The sequence below is a fragment of the Macaca fascicularis genome, chromosome 11 (genome assembly GCF_037993035.2).
Source record: "Macaca fascicularis isolate 582-1 chromosome 11, T2T-MFA8v1.1".
Classification (NCBI taxonomy): Eukaryota; Metazoa; Chordata; class Mammalia; order Primates; family Cercopithecidae; genus Macaca; species Macaca fascicularis.
The window spans coordinates 139,778,686-139,795,114 of record NC_088385.1 but is presented as its reverse complement, the minus strand read 5'-3'; the positions used below and the strand labels follow the sequence as shown (position 1 = coordinate 139,795,114).

Sequence of the window (16,429 nt, the reverse complement as noted above, 5' to 3'; positions counted from 1 at the left end):
CTCGGTCCTTCTCCCACCTAGGAGTATGGCTGCACCCCTTCTTGTCATAGCATGGTCTTTATCTAAAGAGTGAGGGACACATGGGGGAACTTTGAGTGGATCAGGTGGGAGATGTAAAGGTTCCCAGCTCTCCTTTCCTCTTTAACGTCATTAAGGGCCACACAGAAGCCACTGTGAGAAGCCAGAGGTGATGGGCATCCCTTTTAGCCATCAGAATAAAGCTTTCAAGGATTATGAGGGAGAAATGGAGAGAAATCCCCGTTTGGAGTCTGTTACAATATGGTTCTTGTAAATAAGGCTGGTAGTGTAAACGTAGGGGTGGAGTAAAGACCTAGATGAGAGGGACTGTTTCCCAAAAGGTAGGAGGAAAGTTTCTTTAACTGTGTAGAGGATGATCTTGTGCCTATGTTGACTGATTCTCTTGTAGACCGAGATTTTAGATGAAGATAAGCGCTTAGTCAGTGCAGTGGATTACTACTTTATTCAAGATGACGGAAGCAGATTTAAGGTAAGCCCCTGACCCTGAGAAGCTAAAACCCACTTGCAGTGAGCAGCCGGATCCAAAATGAGGGGTGTTCATCTAGCTCTGTGACTGTCAGGGAGGGCGTGGGAGAGCAGCCCATAGCCCACCAGAACTCTGGCCCTGGAGGCCACATCAGTCATCATGTAAGATGTCCTGAGAGAAGCCAGTTCAGGAAGACTGGTGAGCAGTATTGTCTTTCAGGTTCTTGCCCCTGTGATAAGTGCACATTCTGACTTCCTGTTATGCTTTAAGAGCTACCAAGGTCAAGGCTGCCCTGGCCCTAGGCTGTTCATGGGATGTAGGAGCAAGCAGTCTGTTTTCACTTTTCTCTCCCTTTTTTCTTTCTCGTCGCCCCTGGATGGGTTGGCGACTCTTACAGGTGGCCTTGCCTTATAAACCGTATTTCTACATTGCAACCAGAAAGGTAAGTGTGTTTTATAGATTCAGGTCAGACGACCAGTGTGTCATTCTGTGGTGGGCTTTGCAACTGGGAAATAGGCAAGGAAGGAAATGTATTTTACCAACGGAAAGCCTTTTCTTTCTGATCCTGATTAGGGTTGTGAGCGAGAAGTTTCATCTTTTCTCTCCAAGAAGTTTCAGGGCAAAATTGCAAAAGTGGAGACTGTCCCCAAAGAGGATCTGGACTTGGTAAGTATCACCCAGACTTTCCAGGGGTAAATGAGGCCAGGATCTACATTGTCCATAGCAGGTGAGATTGGAAGAGGTAGAAATTCAGGTCATCTATTGGGTGATGGGGCAGTGTGGTGACCCTCTATAAAATTCCTTTCAAAGAGCTCTAGTGGTGTTAGTTGGTGCCACATGCAGAGTTGGACAAGGTGCCTTGAAGTCGCCAACTCTTTGACTTATGTGTTTACCTTTGAGTGTTTACCCTCTCACCCATAAAGTCCTGTTTCTCTTTAACCAATGAACGTGATCTCTTTGCGTTATAGCCAAATCACTTGGTGGGTTTGAAGCGAAATTACATCAAGCTGTCCTTCCACACCGTGGAGGATCTTGTCAAAGTCAGGAAGGAGATCTCCCCTGCCGTGAAGAAGAACAGGGAGCAGGATCATGCCAGCGACGCGTACACAGCTCTGCTTTCCAGGTAAACTCTGCTCTTGTGAGCAAAGCATCAGCTGGTTCAGAACGACAAGAAGGACAGGAGACAGGAACACGTAGCAATAAAGTTACCTTAATGGCTGGCTCTATTTGATACGGAAAACTTGAGCAATTAGGTAGAGATTTTTGTATGTTCCGTGTTAAATAAAACAGTGGCTTCCCAGGTTACATTTTACGTGTTAGCTCTTTTCCTGTGGAGGGGTGGGCTTATGGCTCTAAAGTTGAGTGGTTGTAATAGTAAAGTCACCTTAGAGGGAGAAGATCCCTCATCCTGCTGCCCTAACACAATCCGTCTGTGAATTTCATTAAGTGCTGAGATTTACACAGCACATCTTCTCCAGAGAACCTTGGGTATCGTCCACGGAAACTGAAGTCTAGAACACCAAACACTGTTCATCAAGTGTTTGAGCCTCAACAATAATAGGATGCAAAGTAACAGATTAGGAAGAGAAAATCTTGAGTAATGAAGTTTGGATGACTTCGGAAGAACCTACCTTATCCTCTGACAAAAGAAGATCAGTTTGGGATGCTGAACATTTCTACAGTCCCTACCCTGAGTCCGCCTTCCCTGGCAATGCCATAAGTTACTTTTTGAAATATTGGAAGGTGTAATCAGAGACTGAGTCCTCAGAGGTTTGAGCCGTATCTGAGACTCGTCTTTTTCCCCCTGAATAGCCCATTCATTATTTGAGCTTATGGGCCAATAGTGACCGCAAGGGTGGGCCACATCTTTAGACACGGTGGAGACCCATGCATAGGCTATGTGAAGCCCAGGCCTGCTCTTCAGCCTGCATGAGGCAGTCTCCTGAGTATCAGGACCATGGTGGGATCATGCCTAGGTGCTCTCCTCACTGGCAGCACTTAATGTTTTCTTTCTTTTTTCTTCTATTTGCTTATTTATTTTCAGACAGGGTCTTGCTCTGTTGCCTAGGCTGGAGTGCAGTGGTGCAGTCATAGCTCACCATGGCCTCAAACTCCTGGGCTCAAGCAATCCTTTCACCTCAGCCTCCTGAGTAACTGGGATCACAGGTGTGTACCCCATGACTGGCTAATTATTATTATTATTTTTTTTTTTGTAGAGATGAGTCTCCCTATGTTGCCCAGGCCTGTCTTGAACTCCTGGGCCTAAGTGTACCTGCTGCCTCCCAGAGTGCTGGGATTAGGGGCATAAGCCACCATGCTTGGCCCTCTTTTTTTTTTTTTTTAGTTGGGGTGTAACTCACATCACATAAAATGCATACATCTTACCCTGAATTTTTTTCCTGTCTGTAGGGTTATCATCCAAGCAATTCTTTATTTTTTTGAGACGGAGTCTAGCTCTGTTGCCCAGGCTGGAGTGCAATGGCGCAATCTCGGCTCACTGCAACCTTCACCTCCCAGGTTCAAGTGATTCTCCTACCTCAGCCTCCGAAGTATCTGGGATTACAGGCGTGCACCACCACGCCTGGCTAATTTTTGTATTTTTAGTAGAGACGGGGTTTCACCGTGTTGACCACGCTGGTCTCAAACTCCTGACCTCTGGTGATCCGCCCTCCTTGGCCTCCCAAAGTGCTGGGATTATAGGCGTGAGCTGCCATGCCCGGCCCAATCCAAGCCATTCTTAAAGGAAGGACTGCCCTGGTCATTGAAACCACCTCAGTTTACCTTTTGTGTTTCCTCAGTTTGGACTCTGGTCTCATCTCTTGCTACTGATTTGGAACTCTGGTCCCACCTCCTCCAGACCCTGGCAGCTGAGTTAGTTGCTCTCTTGTTAATTCCTAGTGTTCTGCAGAGGGGTGGTGTCATTACTGATGAAGAGGAAACCTCTAAGAAGATAGCTGATCAGCTGGACAACATTGTGGACATGCGCGAGTACGATGTTCCCTACCACATCCGCCTCTCCATTGACCTGAAGATCCATGTGGTGAGTAGGGCAGGGTTGGGTTGCTGCTCACATGAATTTCCTAACAGCCAGGAGATGATCATTATGGGTGAATCCACACAGGAGTAGACTTTCCCGGATGTAGAACTCCAGTTAACACACTGTGTGTTTTGCAGGCTCATTGGTACAATGTCAGATACCGTGGAAACGCTTTTCCTGTGGAAATCACCCGCCGAGATGACCTTGTTGAACGACCTGTAAGTTTTGTTGCTTGTATTACCTTCATCGTAAAATTTCTGGTTTTCTGGAGAGAATATTCTTTAGTGCTGAAGAGTAAATTTGACTCAAAGATATGTTTCCTGCTTTCCCCCCAAATACTTTATTAAAGGAAATATGGAGTTAGTTTTTCATCAGTTTCTGACAGTATCATGTCCTTTTTTGTTGTATATCACTGCATGACATCAGTATTTGAGCTAGGCAGGATTTGGACATTTGAGGGAAAGCTAGGACTTCCATTGGGTAGTTGATAGTGAAGAGACATGGTGAAAAATGGATTTGTAACTAGAAGGCCTTGGTTCAAATATGACTTTGTGGTGTTGGGAAAGTCTGTATTCAGTTTTCTCTTTTCCGAAACGAAGATATCATCTCTGTGCCACATTTACCTTTCAGGGTTGTCATAACCATCAGAATGAGGTGATGTCTTCTAAAGAGTTTTTCTTTTTTTTTGTTTTTTTTCTTTTGTTTTTTGAGACGGAGTCTCACTCTGTCGCCCAGGCTGGAGTGCAGTGGCGCGATCTCGGCTCACTGCAAGCTCCGCCTCCTGGGTTCACACCATTCTCCTGCCTCAGCCTCCTGAGTAGCTGGGACTACAGGCGCCCGCCACCGCGCCCGGCTAATTTTTTGTATTTTTAGTAGAGACGGGGTTTCACCGTGGTCTCGATCTCCTGACCTTGTGATCCGCCCGCCTCGGCCTCCCAAAGTGCTGGGATTACAGGCGTGAGCCACCGCGCCCGGCCTTCTAAAGAGTTTTTCTACTAAAGTTCTGTGATTTTAGGCTTGTCCTGTGATCAGCTGCTCTCTTAGGTGTGTAAGTTTCCACACCATAGAGAGTCGTGATGCTCTTGACGTAGGTTGGTCAGTCTTAGGGTCCCTCTCCCAGCTCTGGAGCCTTTTCACTCTTAACAACCAGAGGGAGGTAGAGCAGGCCGGGGGCCGGTGTTCAGGGAGGCCTGATGGGGAGTTTAGAGCTTGGCTTTATGCTTATTTTGTCCCCACAGGACCCTGTGGTTTTGGCGTTTGACATTGAGACGACCAAACTGCCCCTCAAGTTTCCTGATGCTGAGACAGACCAGATTATGATGATTTCCTACATGATCGACGGCCAGGTGAGCAGGCGGCTTCTGGGAAGAAAGCTCCTGGGATGGGGACCTTGTCTGGTCCCCATACTACAGCAGCGTCTGCCCCACAGTTAGGATGTGTTGAGTGAATAATAAGTTAGTCCAGGAATGGGAGCAGCCAGGCCGTTCCGACTTCCAACTGTACCCTCTCCTTTCCAGTGGGAATCCAGACATGGAGGATCTCTTCTCAGGAAGCTTAGGGCACTTTCACGTTGCTGTGGACTTCTTTGTAGTGAGAATCTCTAGGCAGAGTGTGTGGGCAGGGTGGGGACACCAGGTCTTGGCTTTGCAGCCTCTGACTTGTGCTAATTGCTAATGAACTTCACTAGGGCTACCTCATCACCAACAGGGAGATTGTTTCAGAAGATATTGAAGATTTTGAGTTCACCCCCAAGCCAGAATATGAAGGGCCGTTTTGTGTCTTCAATGAACCCGATGAGGTAAGGAGGTATCACTTGTGAAACTGCCTGGTATTGTGGGAAGAAGGGGCATGCGGATCTTTCCAAGGCCTCGGCATTCCGTCGGATCAGAATTGCAGCTCCATCAGCTTCGTTCTTAGGGTATGACCCTCTTTTCTGCCAGAAACTGGGGCTGGGGTCAGGAATAAGGGCCAGCATGAGGCTGCTGCTTCTGAACTTTGGGGGAGGAATTTGGAAATAGCTTGAAGAAGAGAAAGAGCAGACCTCTGACTGCTGTGACTTGGGTTTAGGCTCATCTGATCCAAAGGTGGTTTGAACACGTCCAGGAGACCAAACCCACCATCATGGTCACCTACAACGGGGACTTTTTTGACTGGTGAGTCTGTGTCTTCTCTGTGAGTAACTGGGCAGCGTTTGAGAGGGAGGGCATTGCATGGTGCGGGGCGCTTCCCATGTTGACTGAGGAGGTGGCTTCTGGGTTCACTCTGCACCTCCCGTGTCTCGGTTCCTCCCTGGATCTGAGGGAGGAATGGAGAAAGGGGAATTAGAGCCTGATCTTCCCACTTGCTTGTCTGTCCTCTTTCGAACCCAGGCCATTTGTGGAGGCCCGGGCAGCAGTCCACGGTCTGAGCATGCAGCAGGAGATAGGCTTCCAGAAGGACAGCCAGGGGGAGTACAAGGCGCCCCAGTGCATCCACATGGACTGCCTCAGGTAGGGGCTGCACAGCAGCACGGCTCATCACTGCTGTCTGCGAGCGAGATCTGAAGGCCTCTTGCAGACTGTACTGTCACCACATCTCATGGGAGGAGGGTGGCCTCTGAGAGGTGTTTCAGGTCACCCAAGAGGATGGCAGCTACAACCCTGCCGGGGCCCAGGATGTGCTGTCTTTGACTGTTGGCTGACAGTTCGTCAGTGATCAGGCACATTGAGCATCAGCCTCTGGGGTGGGGTAGCCACCGGGAAGACACACTCAACACACAGGTCCCAGAGCTAGGACCTCATGGAGCTGCACTGCCCAGGCCAGATTGGGATGTGGCAGCCCAGCTGCCTCACAGGACGAGCCTCACAGGACAAGCGCAGATTCCAGATGAGCTGGGGTGGGAGGCAGCTCAAAGCTGCTGAGAATCACGGCGTTCGGGGGCTCTGACATGTCTGGTTGGGAGGACAGGTGGATGTGGAAATGCCAAGAGAAGAAGGCTGGAAGGGAAGGAAGGGGAGGAAGGGAAGGAAGGAAGGGAAGGTAGGGAAGAAAGGGAAAGGAGGGAAGGAAGGGAAAGGAGGGAAGGAAAGGAAAGGAGGGCCCCCGTGACCTCTGTACTCTGCACAGTGCCATTGGAGCGCTTGAAGCCTGAATGTGTTTGTTTAGCTCTGACGTTCAGCAGTTGGCTTGGAGAGGGAGGCCAGGAGGCTGGGGCTGGTTTAGCATGTGACAGTCCTGATCCAAGGCAGGGAGTGAGGGGCGTGAGGATTCAGGGTCTATCATGTGGGGCAGGGGCAGGGGGAGGCCCAGGGATGCTGGTTCTCAGGGAGGGGGTGACACCTGGGGTTTTTGTGCCATCCATGGCGACAGGGAATGGGTAGAGAAGGGACTTGAGGTAGGAGGTGACCCCGCTACCGATATGCCAGCCTGGAAGCCCCACCCGTATGGGGGCCCTGATGACCACCATGAGGCTTGGTTTGAGCTCGCACTGGATTGGGACTCACTGGGATGCAGGTGGGTCTTGGTGAAAGCTGGGGTAGTGGTTGAACTGAAGGCAAGAGGTAAAGTGAGAAGAAGGCCACAGGGTGGAGGTCGCGGGGGGCGGAGACCGGACATGGCCCCTGGACAGCTGCCTCAGGAAGGCATCTGTAGAGAGGAGGTGGCGACAGGTTCCGGGTAGAGTGTGGGGGCCTTGTTTTCTTAATTTTTATTTAATTTTTATTCTACTTGGCATCCCATCTTGTTTTCTATTAAAGGAGGGTGGGCTTGAGTGTTTCCGTGCTGAAGGGACAGTGTGAGGAGAGAAGCTCAGTGTGGTTGATAGAACTAGGCCCCAGCGGTGCATACCTGAGGTCTGGGGGAGAGGCCCAAGGAGGCAGGGCGCCCTCCAGAGAGGCCACAGGCTCAGCCGAGGGTGGGAGGAAGGCAAGGGCCAGAAGGACCGGTCCTGGTGCTTCCTTGGGTTGTGGATAGGTCTGTGAGATTAACTAGATCCAAATGAAGAGTTTTCATGAGGGGCCTACACCGTTTGGGGCTTTGGTTCCTGGGTGCCTGTTAGGACCTTGCATCTGTCTATGTGGTGCCCAGTTTTGCCGATTCTCGGGGGTTCCCGGGCTGCATGTTAGAATCATCCTGGCTTCCGTTTTCATTCTCCTTCCAGGTGGGTGAAGAGGGACAGCTACCTTCCCGTGGGCAGCCACAATCTCAAGGCGGCCGCTAAGGCCAAGCTAGGCTATGATCCCGTGGAGCTGGACCCAGAAGACATGTGTCGGATGGCCACGGAGCAGCCCCAGGCACGTAAGCCACATCCTGCCTCCCTCTGCTGCCGTGTGCACGCATGTATGCCAGCCCGCTCCACCCAGCAGCCTGTGTCTCCAGGACACACATGTTTTGTCCTGTGCCCGTCTCCTTACTGCGTGTGTGGCAGGCTGGTCAGGCCAGGCTTTGCTTTCTGTGCTTCACACTTGACCCTGGGCTTTTGACTTTGATGGCCCTGCTCTCTGGCGTTCTCTCCTCAGACACTGGCCACGTATTCCGTGTCAGATGCTGTCGCCACTTACTACCTATACATGAAGTACGTCCACCCATTTATCTTCGCTCTGTGCACCATCATTCCCATGGAGCCCGATGAGGTGAGTATCTTCTGTCCTCTCAGCACCCTGGCCTCCTCAGCCCTTGCCCCATTCCAAATGCACTGAAGCTGAATTGAGGTGGACGTCCCAGGAGTGCTGGCACCAAAGGTGGCAGTAGAATTCTGGTGTGTGATGTTAGGGATGTCCTTTGGGAATTCTCTGGCTCCGATGTGAGGAAGGAACCACAGGAGAATTTGCAGCCATTACTATGAGGTTTTTCTCTCCTTTCACACTGAAGTTCAGTTTAGGTTCCTGGACTTTGCCTGCAAGTCAGGGCCTTTGGTGTCACTTTTGGCTGGAAGCCTTGGTTTCTCTTGCAGGTGCTGCGGAAGGGCTCTGGCACGCTGTGTGAGGCCTTGCTGATGGTGCAGGCCTTCCACGCCAACATCATCTTCCCCAACAAGCAGGAGCAGGAGTTCAATAAGCTGACAGACGACGGACACGTGCTGGACTCCGAGACCTACGTTGGGGGCCACGTGGAGGCCCTCGAGTCTGGGGTCTTCCGCAGCGATATCCCTTGCCGGTTTAGAATGGTGTGCTTCTTCCCTGGGATTCAGTTTCTTCCCACTCTTGTGCTGTGGTAGGACCCAGAAGCTGCAGGGGCTGAAATAAAGCCCCTTCTCCCAATCCTGTCCCATGGCCCCGCACCAGGTGTGGCTTCTCTGGCCCAGCTCCCCGCTGGGATTTCTTTAGGGCAGTGCACTGTAGAGTGCACATGTGAGTCCCTCTGGAGCTTTCTCGGGCACATCCGGCCACATGCAGCCATGGCATCAAACCTGAGGCGGGCTAGTGTGGATGTGTTTCCCCTCTGACCCCTGTCGTCTCACTGTCGTTGGTGCCAGAATCCTGCTGCCTTTGACTTCCTGCTGCAGCGGGTGGAGAAGACCTTGCGCCACGCCATTGAGGAAGAGGAGAAGGTTCCTGTGGAGCAAGTCACCAACTTTGAAGAGGTAACCGTCCGGGAGGCAGGAAGAGCTAGTCCGTGTTTGGTGCCTTCTTCACAGACCGCGTCTTTCAGCAGCACGTTTATTGTGCACCTGCTGCGTGTGATGCTGTGGACGGATGACACAGGGTCTCTGGTGGGACAGGGCAGTCATGGTTGTGATGTGTGATGCTGTCTGCCAAGGTCGGAGAGCTTCATGAGATGTGGGGTGTGAGCCGCTCCTGAAATGCAGTGACATGGAAGGTGGATCCTGGTGGGATGTGTCCCGTGTCCCGTTTTAAGGCATTAGGACTTTATTTTATAGGCATTGGGGAGCCATTGGAGGTTTTAAATTTTATTTTTTATTGGTGAGACTTAAAAATGACAGTAAATTCCTACAAATGACCGGATTAGTGACTATAAATCTGTTCACAAAATGGTTAGAAAGCACGGAGAGGGAGACACCAGTTCTTTTCTGATCCTCGTTCCTCAGGACGTGGCACGTCTCAGGTCTTTTTTTTTTTTTTTTTTTTTTTTTTCATTTTTGAGATGGAGTCTCACTGTTGTTGGCCTGGGCTGGAGTGCAACGGCATGATCTTGGCTCACTGGAACCTCTGCCGCCCGGGTTCCAGCGATTCTCCTACCTCAGGCTCCCCAGTAGCTGAGATTACAGGCACCCGCCACCATGCCTGGCTAATTTTTGTATTTTTATTAGAGACGGGGTTTCATCATGTTGTCCAGTCTGATCTTGAACTCCTGACCTCGTGATCTGGCCGCCTTGGCCTCTCAAAGTGCCTGGTTTACAGGTGTGAGCCACTGCACCCGGCCTATCTGAGGTCTTCATATCAGGCACTGTGCAGCACTACATCATGTTCAGTGAGGCTGCTGGTTTAGAGTTTTTAACAGTTTTCACATTGATGCCAAGAAGCTTTTTTTTTTTTTTTTCCCCCGAAGTCTTGCTTTGTCGTCCACACTGGAGTGCAATGGCACGATCTCAGCTCACGGCAACCTTTGCTTCCTGGGTTCAAGCGATTCTCCTGCCTCAGCCTCCTGAGTAGCTGGGATCACAGGTGCCCGCCACCATGCCTGGCCAATTTTTGTATTTTTAGTAGAGATGAGGTTTCACCATGTTGGCCAGGCTGGTTTCAAACTCCTGACTGTAAGTGATCTGCCCACCTCAGCCTCCCAAAGTGCTGGAATTACAGGTGTGAGCCACTGCGCCTGCCCCCAAGAAGCATCTTGTAATACATTCACTAGCCAAAATTTAAACAAGAATGTGTACACTCTTTCCAAACTGTGAAGCACTGTTTGGCTTTTGTCAGCCACAGCTATTATTATACTGCAGGGAACTCTCATGAACTGATCAGGAAGAGAACCTTGTCTGAATAACAAATAGGAGTTAAAGAATGTCGGCCGTGGCCAGGCACGGTGGCTCATGCCTGTAATCCCAGCACTTTCGGAGGCTGAGGCAGGTGGATCACAAGGTCAGGAGATGGAGACCATCCTGGCTAACACGGTGAAACCCTGTCTCTACTAAAAACATACAAAAAAAATTAGCCAGGCGTGGTGGCGGGCACCTGTAGTCCCAGCTACTTGGGAGGCTGAGGCAGGAGAATGGCCTGAACCTGGGAGGCAGAGCTTCAAGTGAGCCGAGATGGTGCCACTGCACTCCCACCTGGGCAGCCTGTATTCCCAGCATTTTGGGAGGCCGAGGTGAGCAGATCACCTGAGGTCAGGAGTTCGAGACCAGCCTGGCCAACATGGAGAAACTCCATCTCTACTAAAACTACAAAAAAAAAAATACCCAGGCGTGGAGGCGAGACATCTTAGAATCTGAGATGGAGTTTTGCTCTCGTTGCCCAGGCTGGAGTGCAATGGTGCGATCTCGGCTTACCTCAACTTCCGCCTCCTGGGTTCAAGCGATTCTCCTGCCTCAGCCTCTTGAGTAGCTGGGATTACAGGCGCCCACCACCAGGCCTGGGTAATTTTTTTTTTGTATTTTTAGTAGAGATGGGGTTTCTCCATGTTGGCCAGGCTGGTCTCAAACTCCCAACCTCAGGTGATCCTCCCGCCTCGGCCTCCCAAAGTGCTGGGATTACAGGCATGAGCCACCATGCCCAACCTAGGAGCAGATACTTAAGTCTTTAGGAAACAGTGAGACGGGCAGGTAGGGTGAAGCTGGAGGTGTGGTAGGTGTAAGGACGCCAGGCTCCCTGGTGAGTGCAGAAGGGAGCTCTGTAGATGACATTCTGTCTTGTTAGCGATTCCTAAGTCCCTAAAAGTGCCCTTGAAAGGAAAGCCCGCCGGGTGCGGTGGCTCACGCCTGTAATCCCAGCACTTTGGGAGGCCCAGACGGGTGGATCACGAGGTCAGGAGATCGAGACCATCCTGGCTAACACGGTGAAACCCTGTCTCTACTAAAAATACAAAAAATTAGCTGGGTGCGGTGGCACACGCCTGTAGTCCCAGATACATGGGAGGCTGAGGCGGGAGAATGGCGCGAACCTGGGAGGTGGAGCTTGCAGTGAGCCGAGATCGCACCACTGCACTCCAGCCTGGGTGACAGACCAAGAGTCTGTCTCAAAAAAAAAATAAAAGGAAAGCCCAGGGTCGCCTTTGTGTCCCTGAGGGGTCACCTGTGGGGTGGAGGGTGGCTGGGGGGATGTCAGCAGGGGCTCACAGCCACATGGGGCGTGTCCAGGTGGTGGTTCCACCGTGGAAACTTGGCCATTCATTTGTCCCAGCCCATCCTCCCCTGTTTGGACTGGACAGCTTTTCAGTACACGCCATTACTGGGCAGGGAAGGGTGCAGTGGAGGCTCTTCCCCAGCTGATTCGTTTACCTATAATTCAAGTAGAAACAATAGGTGATGTTGTGGTATTTCCTGTTCTATGGGATATATATTATTCCTTGTAATCACTTTTTTCTTAAAATTTTAGGTTTGTTTTCTAGTTTTACTACTTTGGATGGTTTTAAGGATTTTTCTTTTTCTTTTTGTTTGAGACAGGATCTGGCTCTGTTGCCCAGGCTGGAGTGCAGTGGTGCAATCTGGGCTCACTACAGCCTTGACCTCAGGGGCTCAAGTGATTCTTCCACCCCAGCCTTCCGAGTAGCTGGGACTACAGGTGCCACCGCCACACACAGCTAATTATTTATTTTTTGTAGGGACGGGGGCCCCACTGTGTTGCTTAGGCTGGTCTCGAACTCCTGGGCTCAAGTGATCCTCCGGCCTCAGTCTCTCAAAGTGCTGGGATTACAAGCGTGAACCACTGCACCTGGCCTAAAGGTTTTTTTTTTTTTTTTTAATACTAAGGAGAGTTTGGTGTTCAAGTAATTTTCTAATAAGACTCTACCAAATTTAATGTATTTCATAGAAATGATGGCAACCCTTCTTAACTTTTTTCTTCTGGCTAGTTTTTGCTCTATTTAGATATTTTTCAGCTTTTTCCTCTCCTGAATGTCTAAAAGGAGTTGGTGAACTATAGCACACGAGGCAGGCTTGGTCACCAGCCTCCACTGAGTTTTGCTTTCTCTGCAGGTGTGTGATGAGATTAAGAGCAAGCTCGCCTCCCTAAAGGACGTGCCCAGTCGCATCGAGTGTCCGCTCATCTACCACCTGGACGTGGGGGCCATGTACCCCAACATCATCCTGACCAACCGCCTGCAGGTGAGACTTTACTTCCTGCCTCAGAGTCGGAGCTCTCTCTGCCCAGCCCTAAGTGCTTTCTCACCCCTCGCAGCCCTCTGCCATGGTGGACGAAGCCACCTGTGCTGCCTGTGACTTCAATAAGCCTGGAGCGAACTGCCAGCGGAAGATGGCCTGGCAGTGGAGGGGCGAGTTCAGTGAGTGTTGGCCGCCTGGGTGGGCACTCAGTGGGAAACGGGTGGGTGAGTGTTGGCCACCTTTCCCCATACACACTCAGTGGGAAGCTGGTGCATCTGTGCCTCCTTTTGAACTTGCTCCCATTGCCTCCTTCCCAGTGCCAGCCAGTCGCAGCGAATACCATCGGATCCAGCACCAGCTGGAGTCAGAGAAGTTCCCCGCCTTGTTCCCAGAGGGGCCGGCTCGGGCCTTTCATGAACTGTCCCGCGAGGAGCAGGCGAAATACGAGAAGAGGAGGCTGGCGGGTGAGTGCCTTGGCATGGTCGCGGCTGTAAAGGTGTGGCTCCTGCTCCCACTCTCTGTTCTTGCTGGGCTGCGTGGGTCCATCCCAGCTGGGACCGCAGAGGTGTTGTCAGAGCAGACCGGAAGCTGCTCTGGGTCACTGTAAGCTGTGCTCTCGCTGCAGGATCCTTTATTTGCTTCGCCTTCTGCAGGTGTTAGACACTGCTGTTCTGTGGTCTTGGGGTATTTGGCCTGTTCCTACCCCTGGGCTGTCCTATTTCTTTCTTCCTTTTTTTTTTTTTAAAAAAAAAACAAGGTCTCACTCTGTCACCCAGGCTGGAGTGCAGTGGTGTGATCTTGGCTCACGGCAGCCTCGATCTCCCAGGTGCCGGCAATCCTCCCATCTCAGCCTCCTAAGTAGCTGGGACTACAGGTGTGCGCCACCATGCCTGGCTAATTTTTTGTATTTTTTGTAGAGATGGGGTCTCGCCATGTTGCCCAGGCTGGTCTCAAAACTCCTGGGATCAAGTGATCCGCCTGCCTCAGCCTCCTAAAGTGCTGAGATTACAGGTGTGAGCCACCGTGCCCGGCCTCCTTTTTCAATATGAGAAACTAGCAGTGTATCTGAGCTGTTGCTTCTTTGTGGTGACGTAGAAGCCGTGTTCCTCAGCACCCCTGTGCCTTGGCTCCCTCTGCTCTGGGAGATCTCACCCACCTGCTTCGCCCCTCTCCATCATGCTTAGATTACTGCCGGAAAGCCTACAAGAAGATCCACATCACCAAGGTGGAAGAGCGCCTCACCACCATCTGCCAGCGGGAAAACTCCTTCTACGTGGATACCGTGCGTGCCTTCCGGGACAGGCGCTATGAGTTCAAAGGGCTCCACAAGGTGAGTTCTGAGGTGCTGCAAGCTTTGGCCTCTGTAAGGGCAGTTTCGGTTGGCTCATGAAATGGGCACTCTTGGCTCCTTGCCTGGGATCCTCCAAGCAGACACCAGCGCTCGGATGATAACATGCAGTTGTTTTTGACTTGGAAGAGTTGATGGCCACGAAGGATGTAGACCATCATCCATCCTGGTCCGAGGCCTCAGAAAGACCCTAAAGGATGATTTCTGAAGTGATTATTTAGAGCAGGGGTCAGCAAGCTACAGCTGGCTGGCTGTTTGAGTACATCAAGTTTTACGAACCCAACTGCCTTCACCTATTGCTTGTCTCTTTCCCGCTGTCATGGAAGGTGAGGAGTTCCGAGAAACTCTAAGGTCTTCTCATCTGTGGTATTCACTATCCAGCCCTTCGTGTTTAACTGACGTATTTCATGCAGTAGGAACATGGAAAATGCATAGCAACACCTCTGTTTTGATATCAATGGGTCATTATTTTATATCTAATCAGATTGAGCCATTTTTTTTCTGAGAGACCTTCACTGTAGACTCAGTACGGCACCTCTGTGCAGCCCCCTGGTGTCCTGCACTGCCCTGCTGAACTCATTGTCACACGTTCTTTTTTATAATGGTAAGGCAGACATAATATGATATTTAGTGTTTTTAAGTGCTCAGTTCAGGGGCATGAAACATATTCATACTGTTGTACAACTATCACCACCATCTACCTCCAAAACTCTTCGCCTTCTCAAATGAAAACTCTTGTCTCCATTAAACCGTAGCTCCCCACCTCCTCCCCTGGCCCCTAGCGACCCCCATTCCACTTTCTGTCTGAATTCCACGACTCTAGGGATGTCATGTAAGTGAATAGTGCAGAATTTGTGTATTTATGACTGACTTTTTCACTTAGCATGATGCTTTCTTTTTTGGAGACGGGATCTCACTCTGTCACCCAGGTTGGAGTACAGTGGTGTGACCTTGGCTCACTGCAGCCTCCACCTCCCAGGCTCAAGTGATCCTCCCACCTCAGCCTCTCCAGTACCTGGGACCACGCCTGATTTTTGTATTTTTGGTAGAGACGGGGGTTTACCATGTTGCCCAACCTGGTCTCAAGGTCCTGAACTCAGGTCATCTATCCACTCCAGCCTCCCACAGGGCTGGGATTACAGGCATGAGCCACTGCACCCAGCCTTAGCATGATGTTTTCAACATTTATCAACATATAGCATGTATCCATACTGCATTTTTGTAAATGGCTGAATAACATTTTGTTGTGTGGATTTGTCACATTTTGTTTATCCCTTCCTACGTGGATGTTCACTGGGCTTGCTTCCACCTTTTGGCTATTGCGAGTAATCCTGGTTTGAACATGGGGTACAAGTATGTCTTCAGGTCTCTGCTTTCGGTTATTTTTGGATATGCACCCAGCAGTAGAGTTGTTGGGTCATATGATAATTCTACATTTTCCTTTTAAGGAACTGCCGTACTATCTCACTTTATTTTAATTAAGCAATTGCTAAATTACTTGTTCATCTGTCTCCCTCGTCAAATAAGCACCAAAAGTGTAGTGACTGCCTCGTGCTTCAGAGTACAATGGAGTTCCTGGCACATACTAGGCACTCCGTAATTATCTTAATGAATTTGTTTTTGTTCTTTAAATACCAAGCCTTTAAAAACCTTTTCTCATGTTGGATGGGGAATTTGATGAGACATCTGCAGTCTCAGCTGCATTTCTTTATTGATCGATTTTACCAGGGACCTGCCGAGTAGCTTTTGTTCCCTAGAAAGTGTGCTGAAGAGTTTAGAGATCTCAGGCCATAAAATCTACAATGTTTAAATGATTCTGTCAACACAGAGAGAGACAGAAGAAAGGAAGTGTGACAAAATATGACAATTGGCCAGTCTAGGAGAAGAATATACGGTCTTCATTGTACTGGTGTTTTAGGTTTTCTATAGATTTGAAAATTTTCAAAATACCAAAAACCTGGGCCATTGACTTTGTAGAATGTGAGACGGAAGAATCTGAGGTGCTGCATGTTCATGTGCTTCTCAGGTGTGGAAAAAGAAGCTCTCAGCGGCCGTGGAGGTGGGCGACGCGGCCGAGGTGAAGCGCTGCAAGAACATGGAGGTGCTGTACGACTCGCTGCAGCTGGCCCACAAGTGCATCCTGAACTCCTTCTACGGCTACGTCATGCGCAAGGGGTAGGTGGGGCCCGGGCCCAGGAGAGGCTTATGGGAGGAATGGATGAGTCCACATTTAAGGCGGCTTCAGGTGTAGGTTGCCACGCATGGAGGGCTGTTCATCTGATTCAAGGAATATTGGAGGGAGGAGGCTTTGAGCTGGGGTGGGGCTGGGAGGTTGAGGAGAGT

At 50.4% G+C, this 16,429-nt stretch overlaps 1 protein-coding gene across 6 annotated transcripts in view; it reads left to right on the top strand.

The window, feature by feature from the left end:
* The window catches only part of POLE (DNA polymerase epsilon, catalytic subunit), a 65,777-nt gene that overhangs the window by 7,128 nt on the left and 42,220 nt on the right, over window positions 1–16,429 (top strand). For all 6 annotated transcript variants that reach the window (XR_012420887.1, XR_012420886.1, XM_045366244.3 and 3 more), the window contains exons 3-21: window positions 428–508; window positions 903–947; window positions 1,079–1,171; window positions 1,474–1,628; window positions 3,404–3,545; window positions 3,680–3,760; window positions 4,781–4,888; window positions 5,230–5,340; window positions 5,610–5,695; window positions 5,912–6,031; window positions 7,681–7,813; window positions 8,039–8,152; window positions 8,473–8,685; window positions 8,995–9,102; window positions 12,613–12,741; window positions 12,815–12,917; window positions 13,056–13,202; window positions 13,923–14,068; window positions 16,113–16,261. Coding sequence is in view for 4 of the 6 variants with exons in the window: in XM_045366244.3 (XP_045222179.2) it covers window positions 428–508; window positions 903–947; window positions 1,079–1,171; window positions 1,474–1,628; window positions 3,404–3,545; window positions 3,680–3,760; window positions 4,781–4,888; window positions 5,230–5,340; window positions 5,610–5,695; window positions 5,912–6,031; window positions 7,681–7,813; window positions 8,039–8,152; window positions 8,473–8,685; window positions 8,995–9,102; window positions 12,613–12,741; window positions 12,815–12,917; window positions 13,056–13,202; window positions 13,923–14,068; window positions 16,113–16,261 (2,264 nt within the window). In the remaining 2 variants the exon portion in view is untranslated. The remainder of the gene's footprint in view (window positions 1–427; window positions 509–902; window positions 948–1,078; window positions 1,172–1,473; window positions 1,629–3,403; window positions 3,546–3,679; window positions 3,761–4,780; window positions 4,889–5,229; window positions 5,341–5,609; window positions 5,696–5,911; window positions 6,032–7,680; window positions 7,814–8,038; window positions 8,153–8,472; window positions 8,686–8,994; window positions 9,103–12,612; window positions 12,742–12,814; window positions 12,918–13,055; window positions 13,203–13,922; window positions 14,069–16,112; window positions 16,262–16,429) is intronic.